Source organism: Vulpes lagopus, chromosome 16 (assembly GCF_018345385.1).
Source record: "Vulpes lagopus strain Blue_001 chromosome 16, ASM1834538v1, whole genome shotgun sequence".
NCBI classification, from domain to species: domain Eukaryota; kingdom Metazoa; phylum Chordata; class Mammalia; order Carnivora; family Canidae; genus Vulpes; species Vulpes lagopus.
This window is the reverse complement of record NC_054839.1, coordinates 13,816,617-13,838,970: the sequence shown is the minus strand read 5'-3', so window position 1 is coordinate 13,838,970 and position 22,354 is coordinate 13,816,617. Positions and strand designations below refer to the sequence as shown.

The window sequence follows — 22,354 nt, the reverse complement described above, 5'->3', positions numbered from 1 at the left end:
CCCCAAAATTGTGGAGAAAAGTAGATGGAGAGAGAAAAAGACGGATTCCTGGGCCTCTTTGATTTAGATTATTTTTCACTGTAGATCCAGTTTACCTGTGTCTTTATGAGAGACCTTGCAATAGTTGACCTGGGATGGCTGTTTCACACATAGGAAGCTGCATTGATGCATTCACAATATGAGCTTGAGACTAAGGAGACATACTGCCATATAACTATTGTTACAGAATTTTATTAGCAGAAATGGTACCAATTCCTTCTGATGTCCTCGGTACCTGCCCATGTCCTACCTATGGAGGGCGGCACAATCTCTAATGCTAATAGCAGAGCCTCAGGACAGCATCAGTTTATGAGCCCATACCACCAGAACTAAGCCTGCCACTGACATCTGCCCTTCTCCACGGTGGTGGGGGAAGGTTCACACGGGATAGGGAGCCTACACTGCCAAAAGTGCAGCTGAAATTAGCAGGAAACGGAGTGAGAACTCCAGATGTTTAGAATTAGGATGACTATAAACAAATTTGTTTCCCCAGATCCACCAAGCTTGGCATTTAAAATTATTTTTATATCTGGTAAACAAACCCATATTCTCTTTTCTTGGTTGCAAATAGACTAATTCTTTAGGGAATGATAATACTCACACTGGTTAGCACAGTTTGCTCTTCTTTCTCCAGAAACTGCATAATTCACACATCAACATGTTTCTCTCGATTGGTAATTCTGAAAACTTGGGAATTGAGTATGAAAGCTACATTTGCAATTACTCTTCAAGGCTGGTTTTATGCACACCTGTCACCTAATTTTTTTTTTTTTTTTTGCTGTGCCAACTTTAACGTCAACATGTTACATTAGCCATAAACACTCTTAACTGTGTCATATTGTGGCATTAAATTTGATACTACTGTCATAGGAGTGGGGCAGGGACATGGGGTAACAGCTTTTGGGTACCAAACTAATTAGCTGCAGGTAATTATCTGAGTATATGCCTGGAATTTTTCACTAATGCTTCTATTACTAAGAAATACCCACTCCTATGTGACCATTGCCTCTTCTTCAGTGATTTGAATTAGGGATATCTTCAGCCAATCCAGAACATGGATCTCAAGAAGTTCTTATTACTCTCCCCACTAGCACAAATTAGCACAAATTTGGCACCTAATTATTTATATTCGGTCATCACTCCAGCACTCACAAACCCTCATAGGGCAACTTCAAGAACTGCTTTTGGTAAGTCCCAATAAATATGCTCCTCTGGTTGCCTTCTATACTGCCGAGGAGAGGGGTCTCCCTTTACTCCTAGCACTCACATTTCTTTAGAGTCTGTTGTCAGAGTTGGAATCCATCAGAAAAAAACAACAGCAAAAGAATCTCAGGACACTTATCCACTGAACAGGTTTGAGCAAGGGTGATAATCATCTGATGCCTGATTCATTCTGTGTATGTCCCAAGTCTGTTGTATGTTCCAACGTGAGCACCTGTGTGCACGTGCACAGGCACACTCACATGCAGGGGATCCTAGCCTTTGTATACATGAAGCAGTTGTGAAATGGTTGATAATAGATGAAAGCTACTCTTAACAGCCCTAAAAATCAAAACATTCATTTTGCAGGGCCGTTGTTCAAGAGAGAACTGCAAGTATCTTCATCCTCCAACACATTTAAAAACTCAACTAGAAATTAATGGGAGGAACAATTTGATCCAGCAAAAAACTGCTGCAGCGATGCTTGCCCAGCAGATGCAATTTATGTTTCCAGGAACCCCACTTCATCCAGTGGTGAGTACATCACATCTAATGATGGGCTTGATGATTCAAGTGTTGGTACAGGCAGTGCCACTTTGACCTAAAATGGCCTCCCTCGACTCTTGTCTCTGGTCACAATGAAAGCAAATAGCATTGTAAGCTAAATGGATGCTGAAAATTGGGTTTTTGAAATTATTTAAATGGATAAAATGTGTTGGGGGAAACAGTAGGCAAAGAATTTTCTAAGCGGTGTCTGGGAAATCTGTGTCCCTCCAACTCTTGCTCACCAGTAAACTCCACACTGGGACCATCTCAGAATGGAAAGTGTTCTCCATTTTCGTCTAGAGCATGAAGTGATGATCTATGTAAAGGAGAGATTTCGATGCCGAATATGTTGTTGGCAACCTAGCAGATTGACTATTTCGTTCAATGGCATCGTTTTAAGGATGAGCAAAGGGAGAAACCGGAGAAGTTAAATGACTTACTCAATGTCATGTAGCTCATAAGCAGTGGGGTAGGCACTGGGACTCAGACATTCTGAGTGAGAAGCTTTCTGCAGTCTACTCCTCCAAAAACCCCGCAGGCACCCCCGGAGAAGGCTGCCTTAGCCACCAGGCCAGCAAAGGGTGTTTCAGCTGTGACCAGGACCACAAGATCAAATGCTCAAGGGAGTTCCATCTTTGAATATATATTGTGTAATATTTTCTCTTTGATTTCAGTGTTTGAAAGTACTTCCTTAAAGGTCTGGAAATTGTTTTAGGAATGAGGCCCTGGGGGAAAGGAGTGCATTTGGCTTCAGTGGATTTTCATTTACATTTGTGAATTATTTGTTAAAAACAAGCTAATTAAAAAAAAAAAAAAACACAAAGCCAGTAAAGTGAGCGAAATTTGCTTTTATAAAGAAGTACATACACAAAAGACTGTTGTTTAAAAATTAGTCTTTATTGTGTGAAAAGTCTATGTTATTGAAAAGTGCTGAATTAAAAAGGATAGCTACCCTAGAGATGTACTTTCTTGAGTGTGTGATGAGATGGAGAGGGTGGGAACGGTCCTGGAAGACCGAGTGAATCAGGGAAGATTGTTAGCAGCTCTGCTTGTCTCCACGTTTCTGCTCAGGAATGGTGACACAAAGTAGCCAGGACCCAGCTCTGCCCAGGGAGGGGGAAAAAATGCCAGGTGCTGGGGACTTCAACATAAATGAAATACAGTCTTTTGGAATTAGACAGTCATGAGACAGGCAAAACAAGATTAAGGCACAGGGAATTATGGTTTTAAATGAGGCAGGAAATACTGCTTGGAGAAGGTCCCAAATAAGTATATCTCAAAGAGTGAGTATATCTCAAAGGATGAGTATATCCCAAAGGATGTGAATCAGGCTGAGCCTCGATATAAGGACAGCATAGACAGAGTTATGAGTACACTTAACATCAAATATAGGCATTTAAGTGGATCTGTTTAGAACCGGATACATGTATAATTTATGGCTCTCTATTGATGTACACATATAAATTATTTTATTAAATTACCTAAAGCTAAAATAATTTAGTTATCCATATTAAATGTGTCTGTAGAAATGAATTTAGAACCACCAAGGTCAACATAGTAGCACTGCATTCTGTGTCTATGTCATTCATTTTAATCATTCATTTTTTATTTATTTAGAATTTATAAAGATTGACCTTGGCACCTAATAATGGCAAATGTTAATAAGAAAATTCCATTCCCGTTGTTAAATAAGTTGAATTTCTTTTTGAAAGTTATGTTTATGTATTGTCTCAAATATTAATTAGAAGTTAATAACCATGATTTGCCTATGGAAAAAGGAATATTGCATTTAAATATTTCAATAAAAGTTTTTAAGTACTAAGAAGTCCCCGAATAAAAAGTGTGATAAACTTAAAAATCACGAACTCTACAAACAAATAACTTCAGTCTCAGGAATGAATTGGTGGCCTAATATAGTATAACAGGCCAAATAATGGCCCTGAAAGGTACAGGGAACATGTAAATGTCACCTTATGAGAAATCCAGGTCTTTGCGGATACGATGAAATGGGGCATCCTGAGATGGGGCAATCCTCCTGGATTAAATGCAAGCACAAGCAGCCTTATGAGAGAGAAGCAGAGGGAGAGTTGACACATATGGAAGAGAGGAATGGCAGTGTACTCACAAATGCAGAGATAGGTGGTGAGGCCACGAACTAGAGAATGCCAGCAGCCACCAGAAGACAGAAGAGACAATGAATAGATTCTTCCCTGGAGCCTCCAGAGGGAACAACAAATGCCAGTACCTTGACTGGGGCCCAGTGAAACTGACTTCAGACTTTTGGCCTTCAGAGCAATGAAAGAGTAAGTTTGTGTTGTTTTAAGTTGCCAAATCTGAGAATTTGTCAGACCAGCCACAAGAAACTAATATGTGCAGGAATTATGTAAGACAAATAGACTGATAAGCACAAGTAGCAAGTATCACTCCATTTTTAGGTTCCCTTCTAAGCTAATCTTCTCTAGAAACTATGGATATTTTTTCCACTCCCTCCTAGCTTCCTTCTACCCTGAAGCTAGTCCCTTGATGATCTCACCAGTGACCACAATATTGCTAAAGCACTAGTGTCTTTTGCTTTTGATGTGTTTGTATGAACTCTTAGCCATATCCAATCCATATAATCAACCTCTCCTTTGTGGAATGCTCCTTCCTCTCTAATCTGTCTTCCTCCTTGGGAAAGGGCTGGAGACGTTGCCCATTGTGTTCCTCTACTATATGTAGAGCTTCCCAGCATGGGACATTTCTAGTATTGACCCTCTCCTTCATGATCTCATCCATTCCCATGGCTTTAAATCACCTGTAAGCTGAGAACTCCCAAATCTATATTTCCAGTACTTTCTTCTGAGCCCTAAGTTCGAATATCTAACTTCCGACTGGACTCATCTTTAAATTTCTCACAGGAACTTGATGTGTTCAAGCCCGAATGGTCCCATTTCAGTAAATGCAACCAGTAGTTTCAAAACCAAAATTAAACAGATTCTCTCACATCCAGTTCATCAGCGTGTCATATCTGCTTTCAAGTCTGTTTCTTTCTCTACCTCCCCAAGCCCTCATCTGAGCCTCCATCAGTCTTCTATTCAAAATACCTTAGAAGCATTTCCTTTCTAATCTATCAATTTCCACTCTTGCCTTATCCCAGTGTATTCTGCATACAGCAACCAGAGGAATATTTGTAACACATGAATGCATCATATTGCTCTCTTACTTAAAACCCATTAGTACTCACCCATTTCATTAGAGACAAAGCCTAAACATGTAACCATGACTATGATCTAGAATGTTGTCTGTGGTCTGGTCCCCATCAGCTCACCAAATCATCATGGGCCACTCTTTCTGTATTCCCTGAAACCATACAGAACTTTCAGTTCTGTGAACACACAAAGCTCTTGCTTGCCTCATGGCCTTGGCCCTTGCTGGAAGTATCCTGCTGCTCTTTACATGTTAGCTTCCTCTTATCCAGAAGGACTCCAAATCCATCCCCTGTGACCCACCACCAATCTCCATCACTACCAGTGAGGCCTTTTCATTTCTGCTTATCCATAAAAATACATAAAAATAAATTGTAATTTTATTTGTTCTTTCCATTTGGGTTTAAGTTCAATAAATGTGCACACAGAGTCCTGGTATACTGTCTGGACCAATAAATACTTACTGAGTGAATAAAAACTCAAATTCACTATATTTTAAAAGTCTCCTTCCGTTTTTCCTCCTGGAAGTTTTTCTTTTCCTAATTCCTAACAGGATATAACAGTAATTCTTCTTTTCTTTCCTTCCTTGCCCACTGCATGCTTCCTCTCTCAACACACAACCTTCATGGGTATACTCAAGATAAAGAAATCGGTGGTTAGAACTAATAAATGAGTTTAGTAATATTGCAGAATACAAAAATCAAGACACAGAAATCTGTCATCTTTCTATACACTAATAATGAACTATGAGAAAGAAAAATAAGAAAAAAATCCCATTTATAACTGCATCAAAAAGAATAAAATACCTAGGAATAAATTTAACCAAGGAGGTAAAATATCTATACACTGAAAATTATAGGATATTGATGAAAAAATTGAAGAAGACAGAAATAAGTGGAAAGATATTCCATGCTCATGGATTGGAAGAATAAATATTGTAAAAACAGCCATGCTACCCAACATGATCTGCAGATTCAAAGAATCCCTATCAAAATTCCTCTGGAATTTTTCACAGAACTAGAATAAATAATCCTAAAATTTGTGTAGAACCACAAAAGACCCTGAATAGCCAATGAAATCTTGAGAAAGAACAAAGCTGAAGGCATCATGCTGTCTGATTTCAAACTATAGTACAAAGTTTGTAGTAATCAAAACTGTACAGTATTGGCATAAAAACAGACACATAGATCAATATAACAGAACAGAGAGTCCAGAAACAAACTCATTCATATATAGTCAATTAATTTACAATAAAAGAGCCAAGAATATCCCATGGGAAATGTCTCTTCAATAAATAGTACAGGGAAAACTGGACAACTACAGGCAAAAGAAGGAAACTGGACCATTCTCTTTGCCATGGACAAAAATTAACTCAAAATGATTAAAGACTTGAGTGGAAGATCTGAACCCATTAAATTCCTTTCCTAAAAGAGAACATAGGTGGTGACATCAATCCTGGCGACGATTCTTGGGATTTGATAACAAAAGCAAAGGCGACAAAAGCAAAAATCAACAAGTGGGATTGCTTCAAACAAGCTTCTGCTCAGCAAAAGAAACCATTGGCAAAATGAAAAGGCAACCTATGGAATAGGAGAAAATATTTGCAAATCATATATCTGATAAGGGGTTAACATCTGAAATACATTAAGAACTCGTACAACAGAATAGCAAAAAATGGGGAGAAGATCTGAATAGACATTTTTCCAAAGAGGACATATAGATGGCCAACAGTAATGAGAAAAGCTGCTCAACAGCACTCATCTTCAGGAAAATGAAAATAAAGATCACTAGAAGATATCACTTCACATGGGGGCACCTGGGTGGCTCAATTGAGTTAAACATCGGGTCTTGGTTTTAGCTCAGGTCATGATGTCAGGGCCATGATGTCAGGGTCTTGAGATTGAGCACAATATTGGACTGTGTGGTCAGTAGGGAGTCTGCTTAACAATCCTCTCCCTTTGCCCCTCCCCCCACTCATGCACGTGAGTATGCGCTCATACACACACACACACACGCACACACTCTCTCTCTTAAATAAATAAATCTTGAAAAAATATATCACCTCACATCTGTTAGAATGGTGTTATCAAAAAGACAAAAGATGGGCATCCCCCATGGCTCAGCGGTTTAGCACTGCCTTCAGCCCAGGGCCTGATCCTGGAGACCCGGGATCGAGTCCCGCATAGGGCTCCCTGCATGGAGCCTGCTTCTCCTTCTGTCTGTGTCTCTGCCTCTCTCCCTCTCATGAATAAATAAACAGAATCTTAAAAAAAAAAAAAAAGACAAGAGATAACAAGCGTGACCAGGATATGGAGAAAAGGAAATCCATTGCATTGGGAATGTACATTGGTACAGCCACTGTGGAAAACAATGTGGAGGTTTCTCAAAAAATTAAAAATAGAACTACCATATGACCCATCACTTCCACTTCTTGATATTTATCCAAAGAAAATGAAACACTAACTTGAAAAGATACCTGCACCCCTTTGCGGCATTATTTACAACAGCCAAGATGTGGAAACTACCCAAGTGTCTGTCTATAGAGGAATGGTTAAAGAAGATGTGGTATACATACAATGAAATATTTTCAGCCATTAAAAAGAGTGAAATCTTGCCATTTTCACCAATGTGAATGGACCACAGAGGCATCATATTATGTTAAGTGAAGTAAATCAGACAAAAAAATATAGTATATGATCTCACTTATATAGAGAATCTAAAAAACAAAAACCAAGCTCATAGATACAGATAGAAAGATTGGTCGTTGCCAGAGGGGGAGGGAGTTGGCAAAACGAATAAAGGGGTCCTAAGATACAATCTTCCAGTTATTCAAAAAAAAAAAGTAATTCATAGGATGGTAATACTCAGCATGGGTACTACAGTTAAGAATATAGTATTGCAGAGTTGAAAGTTGCTAAGACAGTAAATCTTAATGTTCTTATCATTAGAAGGCTAATTCTGTACTTGCAGGTGGTGATAGATGTTAGCGACTTACTGTGGTTGGTGATCATTTCACAATATTTACAAATACTGATCATTACATCGTACATCTGAAACTAATATAACGTTGCATGACAGTTGGGCATCAACTTGAAAAAAAGAGAGAGAATGAAGTGTGTGTGTGTTTGTTGGGGGGGGAGGGGGTAGCCTTGAGTTGGATAGAGATTTAAGAGCCTAATCAACCCAGTCCTCAGGGACAAGGTCTTGCATTGAGCATTCTGCCTTCCAGAGATGCTTCTGGAAGTAAAGAGAGGGGGCTTAAGGGATGCCATGTTTTAAGCCTTTCAGTTTGAGTGCCAAATACCTACCCTTTGAAGTCAAAGCTTTCTAAATGTATGAACTCTCATGCTCCTGGTTTAAAAAGTCAACAGACTAAATTTTAGGACCATAAAATACCTCAGGCCACTTAATCATTACTGATCAGCACTGATCCTTCCTTGCTGCTACAAAATATCAAAGAACGCCTACTGCATCTGCGTACATGCGTGTGTGTATGTGTGTGTTTATGAGGAAGAGAGAGACAGACAGAGACAGAGACAGAGACAGAGACAGAGAGGTCTAGGTCTTTGGACCTAGATTTACGGGTATCACGCACGGAGAAAGAACCCTGACGTATGAGAAGCTGAAGAGAGAAACACAGGAACGTGTAACCAAGTACAGAGATTAGAAATAGCAAGGCCAGCATTTCAGAAGCTGTTTTCATCCAGGAAACGCTGTGGCTCTGGTCCTCTGGCCTCCCGGGCTGCAGCTAGTTCTGAGAGATGACAAGGACCCAGTGGATCCCATCGCAGACAGCCTGGCAGGAGCCCTGGTGCAGAAACCATGCGGCCGACTCTCCTCCTGCTGAGCCAGGACCGGAATCACTCAGAGGGCTGCTCTTTTTTCATAGTTGCGGCTGAGAACTGAATTCAGACACAAGGACATGGTGTCGGTCTGGACTCCATCTGGGGAGTTTAACTTGAATCCGGGATCTGAGACCTACTTTTCAAGGGGCAGCTGCACTCAGCGCTCCACACCACTGTTGGGAGCAGCCTTGCACCTGCCATCTGGGGAAGGCCCTGGCTGATGGTGGGACACAGCATCCCGCCAGCGCTCTGGCTTCACACTCAAAGACATCAGGGCAGCTGGAGGTTTTGTCTCTCTTCTGTTTTAAGAAATTACCAACAATATCTAGGGAGTACAGAGGAATGGAAATAGCCCCAGACTGGGAGTCAGGAGTCCTGGGTGCTTTGCCCTGACTCTGTCTCAGCAGCACTGACCTTGCATAATCCATTTGGTCTCTACTCTAAATTGCTTTCTCCTGTAAGTTCTCACAGCCACCCTTGCCCTTCACGGATATTGAGAAGGTTACAGAAGACAATGCATATGAGAATGGTTTGAACACAGTGAACCCTTCGGAGGCGTAAGGTATTACTGTCAACAGTAATAACAATAGAGCGCCCATCTCTGAAGATGACCGTAACTGTGCTGTTAACTTATCACCTTCAGTAAAAAACATCTGTATTAAAAAAAAAGAGAGAAAGTATCTAATTGAATCTATCTTCATAAGACCCATAAACTTTTAACTTCAGCTACACATGAAAGTATGCATTTTCCCAGCTCGTATTTCAAAAAGGAGAAGCTAAAAAGGAAAGGAAAGCATTTACTATCGTTTAATAAAAGTTTATATTTCTAGTATTACATTACTAAGCTGATTATATTCCTGTTATAGAATCAGTGGGCCATTTGGAGGAAAAACTTGACTAATGCTCACTTTTATGCTACCAATGATAGGTGCTATTTGCTGAGTTCTGACCATGGGAAGTGGGGTAGAAGTAACACCTGGTTTGGCCCAACTCTTTCAGCCAGAGAGGTTAACTTATCACTGCCTAGGATAAAAGTTAGCCAGCAGAGCTCTGGATTTGAATTCAGATGGCTCTCAGTCTAAAATCTGTGATCTTATTTTTAAATAACACTCTCTCCGAGCCGTGTTAGGGTTATCGTTAGTAAAACAAACTGCAACATTCATTTTAGATCATTAAATTAGATGAACAAGTAACTTTCATTTTGGAAAGCACAATCTTCCTAATTGTAATAGATTTGTTGTTATGTAAAAAGGTTTCAGGAAATGAGTTTTGAGGTTCTGACATCCCATTGATGGTCAAGGTACAAGCTGTATTTATGTCACCACACTGACCCTGGCTTCAAATGATCCACAGGAGGGAGGGTTGGGAATATCCTGCTACAGGAAGTCAAAACTGGGGGTGTGGGGGAGGGTTCTTTTCTCTCAATGTTTACTTTGATAATTGGTCTCTGGGTTAAATTACACATTTAGTACAAAGAAGCTTTAATACTTATTTTCACTCTTCATCTATGACAGTGGTCCCCAAACTGGGCCACACATCAAATCATGTAGTAAATTTTTTTCAATGCAAATTTCAAGGCCCCTATTTAGACCTGTTGAGTCTGGCCATATCTCTATTTAAGAAATTCCCCACAGGCATTTCTGATATAGCTAGGTTTTTGAATCACTACTGTGTGATTTATGACCTTTTGGGGTTGATTTTTTTTTTAATTTGACATTATATAGTCATACCATTTAAATCACTTGGCTTTTGTTCAATAGCACTAACTCATGAAAGCTATAGTTCCTGAAAACTACACCTTTCTGTAATTATGGCTCAAATGGGTTGAAAATGGAAAACATACACGTATAAAATTTTGGAGAAGAAAAATCCTAATTTTCATCTATTTCCCATGTTGAGACCTCATGTTTCAACTCTGTCCCAAAGTGAATTTTATGTCTGAGCCATAAAGATCTAAGATCCTCTCGTGGGAGGGCTACAGCAGCACTCGCAGACCATTAGAATCACCTCTTGCAGCCCCCAGCGATTTTGGTAAAGACTTCCAGACTCCCTGAGCACTCCCAGCACAGACTATCAATATTTCACTGTTTTCTAACATGAGCGTTCATAAGAGATGTTTTTCCATTATTGCTGTCAACAAAAAATTTGTTTAATAAACATAGATTGTTATTTATCCCATATGTTCAACAACTCATTCAGAGCCATAAACAGAAAACAAGAATGTTACTCACAATGTATAAATAGAGCAGTAGTGTGATATGACCAATAGCATGGTTCGGTATTAGAAAATTGCATTGACGTGTGATGGCAAATATCTGCAACCTGCCCTAAAAAATAAAGAAATTAAAAATCTCCTAATAACTTAAAAAATAGACCAACCAACAAAAACTGTTTGGATACAGTTCAGTGTAAAATTTATTCTAAGAAAAATCTTTAGCATCTTAAATTTATTTATTTATTTATTTTTGCATCTTAAATGTTTAACGTTGGTCCTAGAAAAGTGAGGCAGAGTTTATTATTCTCTTATATTCTTTCCTTTCTGAGAGGTGTATTTTTAGGTGAGGTTTTTAAAAATAATCATCCCATCAAGCCCCTTGTATATTTCTTCTTATCCACGGACAAGGAGTGTAGCAATAGAGAAGTTTAAGTAAGGTACAGTATGCCGTTATCACTGCCGCATTGATTTTGACCTAGGAAACCAAAGCAACTTTTAATGACCAGTTGAAAAATTGGACAATTGAAAAGTTTATGCTCTTCCATCTAACCTCTTAGGAAGGGGTTGGATCTAGAAATGGTTGTGCTGGACATGAAATAGCAGGTCTCTATGAACATTGCCTATGAACATGGGCACATGCATGCCAATGACAGACTATGAGAATGGAACATGCTGGGGAGTCTGAGCAAATATAGGCCCAAATAATCCCTGCTTTCTGAGAACATAAAAACTCGATCAACTGGAAAATCAGGCGCTTTTCAAGATTTTTCTTTATTCATCTCCTTTTGAGATCCACGGAGGAGAGATCCAAGATGATGAGTCAGTATTCCATAGGTTTTACTCTCTTACTAACATTCAGTGTTTGGAATGATGAGCAATTACATTGACAATTATTATCTTCTTTTCTTGAGAACACCTTCATCGAAATAAAAGTCTCACCTGCTTGCTGTAATCAGGTTTCTATGACATTCTCACATGGTTTTAGGTATGGGTTTAGGAAGAGATGATCTATATGGATTTCATTTTTATTAAGCAAAACAAAACGGAAATTTAATGAACTTTCACAGATAGTGATTTATGCAACTGACACAAAGAATCTTATCAATAATGAGTGAGTTTTGCTCAAATGACACTTGCTGGTGATTTTTTAAAGTTTCATTCTAAAGAAATCTTTGTCCTGTGTTGTTTTCCCTTAACAGCCCACTTTTCCTGTAGGTCCCGCCATAGGGACAAATACGGCGATTAGCTTTGCTCCTTACTTAGCACCTGTCACCCCTGGAGTTGGGTTAGTCCCAACGGAAATTCTACCCACCACACCTGTTCTTGTTCCCGGAAGTCCACCCGTCACTGTCCCGGGCTCAACTGCAACTCAGAAACTTCTCAGGACTGACAAACTGGAGGTACTTCAATTATATTTGTGGTTTGAGATGCATTTGCGGTAGAAGTGTAATTATTTGTAAGTGAGCACTTGTAAGATATTAATTCAGTCTTGCAAAACAGCCATGCACACACACGCACACACACATACACTTCATCTAAAAGCCATGCATTTGTAATTCTATGGTTTCAATTTAAGGCAAAGTATAAAGGAAATTAGTCTGTAGGAAAAAAATTAGCTTAGTACAAACAAAATTCACCCGCGGGGAATGTATGTTCAGGGGCAAAATATTTAACAACCAGTAGAACTACGAATCAGTCATGGCTCCTGGAGTCCTTCCACTGTGCTCGGCGTTAACCTTTGATGGATCTTGGAAAGGTCTGAGAATGAACAAGTGATAAGCCCAGCAGTCAGGGCAATGGGGGACACTTTGGGACAGGGGTAGGAGTTAAGTAGAACTGACTATTGACCACTTGGTATGATCATATTTCAATATTTTAAGAACTAGAATGGTTATGTTGGTATGTTCCAGAATATCAGCCCTGATAGTATTGTTGACAAACAGGGGAACTGGAAGCTGGGCAAATTATTTATCAGTGAACATATTTTATTTAACTTAAGTTCAAATGTTCTATAAAAGTCAAGAAAACACACTCATATATTTACAGAACATAATTCATAAGTCATGAGTCAAGCCAACCCTGACGGGGTAACATTTCTCTTTAATCAGAATTAAAGGATTTATCTTAACTACTATATCCTGTGATATTTAATAGAGCATTTTATACAGGTGTGTAAAGATTCTGATAGCTTTTTCAATGATCTCCTTTAATTCCATTACCCATTAAAGTTGTTAGGTGATGTATGTATGGTCAGGATGTACACTGTGCTTTATGTTGGATCACTGGAGAATATCCTTTCAATGTGCATTTGTTTAAATATTTACCCAATAAAAAATTTATAAAAATGTTTACCTGATAAATATTGAAGGCAATAAAATGTTGCTACCTAATATCAGCTTCAATCTGGAGTATATGGATCCCAAAATGAAACGACTATAGAATCTAACAGTTATAGCCTAACAGCCTGCCCATGTGAATGTAGAACAGACCTTTTCTGGTCCGGGGAAAGTGTTTGGGGCTCCACCTGCTGGACCCATGGAGCTTTAGTGTTCAGTTTTTGAGTGTCTGGTTTAGAAAACAAATTAAATCAAGCTGAGTTGGGAACAAATCGTCCTCCCCAACAGGACTAGTAGATATTGAAAAATAATTTACAGAGACTTCAACAGGGCAGCTTCCAGCTCATTTCAAACCAGGAATGAAGTCGGCAGCACACAGAGACCCTTGGTAAATGCTTGATGGCTGGTCTGCACCTCTGATGTAGTCTCAGACCAGAGGATTCCATTTAGAGAGGAAGGCTTACTCAGAATTGATGGGAACGTCTGAGTAATTTTTATTTTGTACATTTTACAAACTAAAGATGGAATACTGGCTTATATCCAAAAACAGGAGGAAACGACAAGCAATTTTGTGACTTATCTGTTTATCCTTCAAACCCTCTTGGCCACTGGTCAGTGAAACTATTTTGCAAGCTCCTTTGACTTTCACAAGGCTTGACTGTCACTTCAGTGACCGTTCATGGAACATCACTGATGGTTGGGATGCCCGGCACCACTTAAATATATTGACTTTGAAATTAGAGCTTCAAAGGAAAATAACTTACAATTTTACTAGTAATTCTGCCCTGCTAATGATATAAGTATTATATCTATATATTATTCATGTCATCTTATGTTATTGATATTCAGGGCAGAATTAAGAATACTCTTTAAATTTTCTTTATATAGTAAACTTTTGATCCACCAGAATTCTTAGAGGATGGAGCATTCTAGTTACTCCAGGCTTAAGGATAACTAAGGACTAAAAAAGCAACGGCAACACATCGGCACTTCAAACTCCATTTCCACTTCCCTCCACTTATTTCTCTCTATCTCTTCCCATATTTCTCTCCTTTTTATCTTTCTGTCTGTGCTGTCATAAGTAATAATATAGTGACCTGAAATGCAAGTTTCAATGCCTTAGATGTAGTAGTTCTGACTTAACATACTAAGCATAAGTTATCTTTGTGGAGTGAGGGGTCCTAGGGGAAAACAGGAGTGTTCAGATTCACCCCACCCGCTTCCCATCCTCCAACGAGGAGGAACAAGTTTATTTCCCCCAATTCTTTCTGGAGTTGTACAGCTACGCCCTGGAGGCCTGATCTGTGATGATACCATCCCTCCGTGCAAAACAAACAAACAAACAAAAACAAAAAACAAAACTTACGGCATCCCAGAGTTGTCAGGGGAGGAGACAATCTGGATTTGCATTTAGATGTCCAAATTATGTACTTGTATATAGGTTCATATGCACATAGATCGCGTCCTCGTTGTTGTATCTGAAGCAGATACAGGGATATGCACACCAGCCACAGATAAAGGGAGGCTTTGCTGATTTTCATGTCAGCTCCACTGCAGACTTTGACTTAGTCTTCTCAACACAGACTCTCACTCCAGAAAAGAGGGCGCAGCAGAGCTCACATCAGCTTGCCAGGGATTCTGGTTGAGTTCTGGACAATATCACATCTTTATGGAAACGGCCCCAAAGCCACCGCGACAAGAAGGGAAAAGCGCTTATCCCTCTCTGGTTTTGCATTAGCCTACAGGGCTGCGCCTGCGGAGGCCTTCTCGTGCATCGTCCGCTCTTCTTCTCCCGTGTCCTAGGTATGCAGGGAGTTCCAGCGAGGGAACTGCGCCCGGGGGGAGACCGACTGCCGCTTTGCACACCCCGCGGACAGCACCATGATCGACACGAACGACAACACCGTAACCGTTTGTATGGATTACATAAAGGGGCGTTGCATGAGGGAGAAATGCAAATATTTTCACCCTCCTGCACACTTGCAGGCCAAAATCAAAGCTGCGCAGCACCAAGCCAACCAAGCGGCGGTGGCCGCCCAGGCAGCCGCGGCCGCGGCCACAGTCATGGTAAGTGGGGCGCGCCCGCCGCGCACCTTCCTCCGCCCGGGCCCGGGGAGCCGCGGGCGCCCCGCGGGATCCAGACGCTGCCCCACAGTCGGGACCTAGGGAAGGCTGCACTCCTGCTGCTCCGCTGCCTAAGTTCTGTTGTCGTTCGCCCCGTTTTGTTTGGTTCGGTTTGGTTCCCCCCCCTCCTTCCCTTCTGCAGCACAACAGGTAAATCCCTGAGGCGCAGGGACACCCCCCCCCCGCCCCTCGCCCCTGCGGGGAGCCCGGCGCGGGCCGCTCCTCCTCCCCCTCCTCCGCCTCCTCCTCCGAGCTGTCCACCGGGAGCCCGGCGCACCCGCGCCCAGGCGGGGGCAATAAATGCAGCCGAGCCCTGCTGCTGAGACCCCGGGCAGGGCGCCTCGGGGCGCAGCGCCCAAGCTCAGAGGCTGGCAACAGGCAGCCGGCCGGGGACCCGTTCCTCCCCACCCCTGCTCCTCCCACCCTCCTTCCAGCTTTCTCCCTCTAAATGAACTTGTGTGCACAACATCAAGCCGTGAAACGGATGAAAGCGGAGCTGTCCTGCCCGGTGCTTTAAACCGGGGAGGGGGGGCTGTAACCCAGCCCGAAGCCCCTGAGTCACTGCAGTGTCCCTTAGAGACCACCTGCCGCCGCCTCCCCCTACTCCTCTTCCTGCTCTTGCTCCTCCTCCCCCTCCTCTCCTCCTCCATCCTCCTGCTGCTCCTCCTCCTCTTGCTCCTCTCCCTCCTCTTCTGCCTTATCCCTGGGGAGCCTGTTTACAGCTCCAGACTCTCAGGCCCCCACCCCAGACCTTGGCGATCAGAATTCTTTTTTTTTTTTTTTAAATGTATGATAGTCACAGAGAGAGAGAGAGAGAGGCAGAGACACAGGCAGAGGGAGAAGCAGGCTCCATGCACCGGGAGCCCCATGTGGGACTGGATCCCGGGTCTCCAGGATCGCGCCCTGGGCCAAAGGCAGGCGCTAAACCGCTGCGCCACCCAGGGATCCCCAGAATTCTGATTTTAAAATATCCTCAGGTGTTATGTATGCACATTAACAGTCCACAAGCACCTGCCTACAACCCTGGTTTCTCAAACTTGGCTGTATTTTGGAATTACCTGAAGGGTCTCAAAAGGTTCCAAAGTCAGCCCCCTTCCTCCAAAATTTCTTATTTAATTGGTCTGGGTGTGGCCGGGGCAGTGGCCTTTTTTGGAAGCTCTCCTGGGATTCCCACGTGCAGCACAGTTTGAGAACCATCACACTAGGTCGTAGAAATTGCTAATTAATTTGTTTTAACATGAGATCTCTGGCTTATCAGAAACCTGTTATAATATATAGAAGACACTGTGCATTCATCCATTCATTCGTTTACTGATTCATTCAAAACATGTAATGCATGCCATGCATCAGGCACACTTGCTAGATGGCATACAGAAATTAAGCAGGTTTTCTTGCCCTAACTGGTGTGTTGATCGTTAGGTATGGAGCACACATTTTTTCCATTGCACTGGCATGGAAACCCAGGTACCCAGGTACCCATCATACCTGGGTACCAAGGATATCCCCCAACGCTAGTCAGGATTCTGGCTACAAGAGACAAAAACCCAACGGAAATGGTTTATATTAAAAATTTGGACTTCGTGTGGTGCCCTCCAAAGGGAAAAGAAGTCCAAAAGATGGTAGGGGTGTCCGGATTCAGAAACTGAAAAACCAGTAGGGCTCTGTTGTTTTTCTCTTTTCTGCTTCTCTTGGCATATCAGCTCTATCTTCTAAGACTAGGTTCTCCAATGCAACATTGACCATGAATCTGAACATCTTTGGATACACATTCTTATGTCTTTTGACAAGAGAGAAAACAGCATCTTCTACATTGGTTCTAATTCTACAAGAAACAAGCAAACTAAATAATTAAAGGTCATTCTGGTGGCTCTCCTCATGGTTAGAATAATAGCACGCTATGATTGGCTCAGCCTAGGTCACAATAGCCATCTCTGGCCATGGGGGTATGAGATGAGGTCCTGGGAGTATGAAAAAAATTAGCCCCTACACCTCAAATACCTGATGACACAACAAACCACTGGTACTAATCGTGACCTGCGACCTGAGCCCTGAATTTATCTGAGCTTTGATTGGATCTGCCTGTTTATGAGAAGTGCCAACTCTAACATCCATGATCAATATGTACCTCAGTCATCGAGGAACAATGCACATGGTATATGTCCATGGTGGGTGACCTGGGTTGATAGGGATAAGAGAAAAAATGGCCACTGACACAAACACCTCATTCCTTAAGAGGAATTTTAAAATCAAGACTGTGGGGGCACTTAGTGGCTCAGATGGTTCAGCATCTGCCTTTGGCTCAGGTCATGATCCAGGAGTCCTGGGACCCAGCCCCTCATTGGGCTCCCTGCTCAGCAGGAGTCTGCTTCTCCCTCTCACTCTGTGCACACACTCACTCTATCTCCCTCTCTCTCAAATAAGTAAATGAAATCTTTAAAAACAATAAAAATAAATCAAGACTGTACTCCTCTGTATGCCCTGCCACGTGCCCTTCTGCTCATTTTCACATCATACCCATCAAGATGCGTAGAGGTTATTACAGTGGATGTCAGTATATTTAGTTACCATAGTTCCCTGGATTGTTATACTGTGCCCAAATTTGGAGTTCTGATATTTCAGGGAATCTTGCAACATCGTCAAAGACAACCCAAAGGAATACAGTTTCAGAACAAAAGCCAGCTTCTTTCTGACAATGACATGAAAATTATTGAATCTGTCATGTCTTTTTAGTTGAAGTGAGAGGCTTATTTGAACCAGCCTAGATGCAGTTGGATAAAGTCAAAGTATTCTTACTCTAGTGGCAAGATTACTCAGTACACTGAACAAAAAAAAAACCTCTTATTTTATTTCCTTATTTAAAAGAACAAATGGGAGTGATGGTTGCAGTCAGAAGATATCAGTATTCCATTCACCTGGGTTCCATATCCCAACACAAAGAATTTCTGTAGTGCAATTTGTATTATTGTCCAGGGATTTCCTCTTCTTTTGACTAATTGGACCCTGAAAATGCACTTAAAGCTTTGATTCCAGAAAAGGAGACATTTATTTCTTTTAGAGCCTGATTCTTTTACAATACATCTTAAAATGTGAGCATCATCCTCACCAGATTTTTTTTAATGTGAAAATAAGCCAGACAGAGCTTCTCTTTGGTAATTTTCACACAAAGGGTATCTGATCTTCAAGCGAGCAATCTTTCTTTACACACTACAAAATGGGGCTACACAGGAGATTCCTGTTTTGTAAAAGGAAACAGGACCAGCTGCCATCAGCTTGATAAGTTTCAGTTGTCCAAGAAAAAACATAAAGGAACTTTGAATTCCATCCTATTTGTCCACGTCCCTTTATTCCAGATTAAAATGGCAGCTCTGATTATTGTTGTCCGGTTTTTCTGACTTCTCAGATTTTTGGTCCTTGCCCGTAATGCCTGGCATGGGCACTTGGTTTGCACGCCTTGACTTGCAGTTGGATTGTTCTTTGATCCAGAGAAAAGAAAACCTGGCCGGATGTACACAAACCTGCAGGTGGGCCCAGAGAGTGCAGAGGATCCAAAATGTTGGTGAGGCCAGCAAGAATGGATGCCAAGTGTCGAACATAGAGTAAACGCTCAAATAAAGAGAACCTCTTTCTCTGCTTAGATGCCTAAGGAAACTCCCAAGACCCACCAGGCCCCGTAATCTCTAAGGTCTAGTCTGGGCCTGAAGACCTTTCAATGTAACTAAACATATGTCGGCAATTGTATCCTCTAAAACAAAATATCTGTATACTACAAGCTCATATTATAATATGATTATTAATCCACACAGATTTTTTAAAAAATACATTCTACACATGTGCCTCAAAGCATGAGGCGTGCAAGATACTTATAGGTATGCTCAACCCTCCAAAACCTTAGTGTTTCCTTGAAAAGACATGACAGCTGCATCTAGTAAAGATAACCCACAGCATGCAGTGGGGAAAAAAGGAGATGCTCTTGCCGTCCAGCATATTTGAGAGCTCTCAGTTTCTTCAGTTCCTAGATTATTCTAATTTCTATGGATGCTGAGTTTCATCAGTCTAAGATCAGAAAAAAAAAAAAAAGAATATTAACCTTCCAGGTGATGATGATCCTAGGGAGAAATATTTAATATTTCCTTTTCTACTTGGAGAGTTCATTAAATGTTGCTTTGTTAAATTGAAATTTTGTTCATAAGGACCAGCCTTTGGAGACATAATCACTCTTCCAGTTAGCGCAGCAGACAAAATCAACCCAACAGTAGATTTGCTCTGGAACTCCCAAAGACTGGAAGGGTGACAAGAACTGAGTCCAGAAGGTTGAGGCCAAAATGATTCTGGGTTTGTGTTCTCCGTGTACTCTGGGAGAACAGGCTACGCAGTCTTATGTAGTTGGCACAGATATTTAAACTTAAAGAAATGCATTAATTTTGCAATCTAAAAACTCTACGGCAACCAAAGATTTTAAAGTAACGTGGTGTCATGGAAGTTACATAATGGGGGCCTTCTATCTATCTGAAGGAAGAATATTCAGCACAAAGATACTTTCTTGTTGTGGAACTCTCTGGGTTTTAAAAATGTTGGAGTTCTACTTTCAGAACACTGATTTTGTATTATTTGATGGCCTCTATCAAGACTGCCTTCCAAAACATTGCTCTCCTGGTCATTCTAAATCTCTTCTCTGCCTTTAATCCTTTCCCTACCTACTTTATTTCTACCCACCCCCCCATCTTTACTTGACCACCTGTCATCTCTATACCTTTGATCCTGAATCATCAAATGATGATGAAAAACCCTTTATTTGCAAAGGAAAATATCTTAATTTTTTCCCATTTTGAGAGTTTAGTACTTAGCCCATTTTATTTCAAATGCCGAAGTTCTATCAGAACTTTAGAATATCACATTTTGTGTTGATTATACAAACCTTGGGGATTTACCTATTGTGCTACACATAGAAAAGGGGTATTTCATTTTTTATTTGCATTGGAGTTATTCCTTTGTTTTGTTTTGTTTTTTTTTTTTTTTCACAGAATTCCATCATAGAAATTTTCCATCTTTTAGAGCAATTATTAAGGATTAGGAAAATTTTCTCATTGCGGCCTAAATCAATCAATATTTGTTATTATTTCAGCTGTTTAAATGAGACTATCTGCCCCAAAGTATGGTTATAAGTTAAAAATATTATTTTACATCTAATATTTCAAGCAGTCCTTTGCTATTTTTTATTTTTTAGCTGTTTGCTATTTTTAGCTGTTTTACTCATTCTAGGAGAGAATTCCACTTCTCATTAACTGGGTTGGTCATTGATTATAACGAAAAGTACACACAGAATTATTAAAAATATAAATTACTCTGATAGCTGAGAATACTAAATACCTTTTTAAAGGGTATTTTCTTAGCATAACCCGGTAAGTTGTTTGAGATAAATTGAATTATAATTTCAAATGTAGTGGAAGACATAGAATGGATGATAAGTTAGTCTTTAGAAACAGAACAATGGACTGAGTGTGGGAAATTTGAGAATCTTACTATTCAAATTCAAAACTTCTTAAGTTTGGAACCTGATCCCGCATTACCAGTTTCACACTAGCAGACTGAAGAGAAGAATTGAGACAATTATCCACATGATTCAGACAAAAAATTAAGATCCAAACCCAAACAGTTTTGCTTCAGTAATCTTGTGTTTGAATATTTTTTTTGCCTGAATTTTTTGTCTCAGTTTGCCACTTCATTTTGTTAGGCTAGATCTTTACTAAAAAATTACTTTTTATAAAAGTCAAAGATTATATATATATGTATATATATAATTGTTTTTTTGCCTTGGATCTTATACTTAGTGCATTCGTTATTTTACATTCGAAAACTAACTTATCAGAAGTTCTTCAGCCCTACGGCCCTTGAAAGTTCTGCATTTTTTTTCTGAAGCAATATAAAAAATGCTGATGGTGTGTATGCAAGCTGCTGTTTTAATTAACTTTCCTGAATTTCAAACATCTATATTTTACTCTCTTATATGCTTTTAACTAAGGTATAGTAGATGCATTTTTGCTTCGATACTAATTTAAGGTGTAATATTCATTTCTTTAGAGAACATTTTTGTTGTTGTGCATGCCTAGTGTTTTGTACGTTGTATATTGCATTCAGAATATTTTTTTCCTTCTCACCTATCCACAATGCAATGCCGTTCCCATGATGCACCTCTGCTTGCTGTTTACCTGTATGTTAATTCGCTTGAATCCCATTGGCCCACTGCCATCATGTGCTCGCTGCCTGTTATTAAAAGACTCAGTCGACTGCCAAAGCAATGAAGCGACCTCTCGAAGCATCTGTAGACCTGGTACTTTGACCTTTCACCTTTCGCTTTGCATGTAGCTTTTCAGAGAACCATCTGAGATTTGTATTACTTGTAAAATTGGTTGCAAACAATCATTATTATTAATGAATGGAGAAAATCCGATAAGGTGTTTAGCCATCTCATTTTCATACGTAATATGTGAAATAAATTAATCCTAACAAATTTTAATACCTTTTCCAAAAAAGTGAAGCAAATTTAAACTTCTTGCCTCGGAAAGTGCTCATTATAATTCTTATTAACCTTTAAATCCAAGAAATTGCCGTTTAGTTAATGAAGAGAATAGGTATTAATAATAACACAAACGCTTCTTTCCCCCGTTAGAATAATTTAACTCATTTTAAAAGCTGGAGCCTATTTTTTTTTTTATTTTTAATTATTTATTTATTTTTGGTGTTGCTTGATAGTTTTTCTTTTCCTTAGTTGAGATGCTACCGTTTTGGGTTACAGAAATCATGCTTTCGCTCTCAATAACAAATTCTCACTCATTCGACATTGCCCGCTCTTTAAATTAAGGTGCA

At 40.3% G+C, this 22,354-nt stretch overlaps 1 protein-coding gene across 8 annotated transcripts in view; it reads left to right on the top strand.

The window, feature by feature from the left end:
• The window catches only part of MBNL2 (muscleblind like splicing regulator 2), a 161,103-nt gene that overhangs the window by 103,704 nt on the left and 35,045 nt on the right, over nt 1-22,354 (top strand). For 4 of the 8 annotated variants that reach the window (XM_041731158.1, XM_041731161.1, XM_041731157.1 and 1 more), the window contains exons 3-6: nt 1,609-1,773; nt 12,230-12,430; nt 15,170-15,433; nt 21,765-21,818. In XM_041731158.1, coding sequence (XP_041587092.1) covers nt 1,609-1,773; nt 12,230-12,430; nt 15,170-15,433; nt 21,765-21,818 — 684 coding nt within the window. The remainder of the gene's footprint in view (nt 1-1,608; nt 1,774-12,229; nt 12,431-15,169; nt 15,434-21,764; nt 21,819-22,354) is intronic. The other 4 variants (XM_041731162.1, XM_041731160.1, XM_041731164.1 and 1 more) reach the window with 1 other exon arrangement.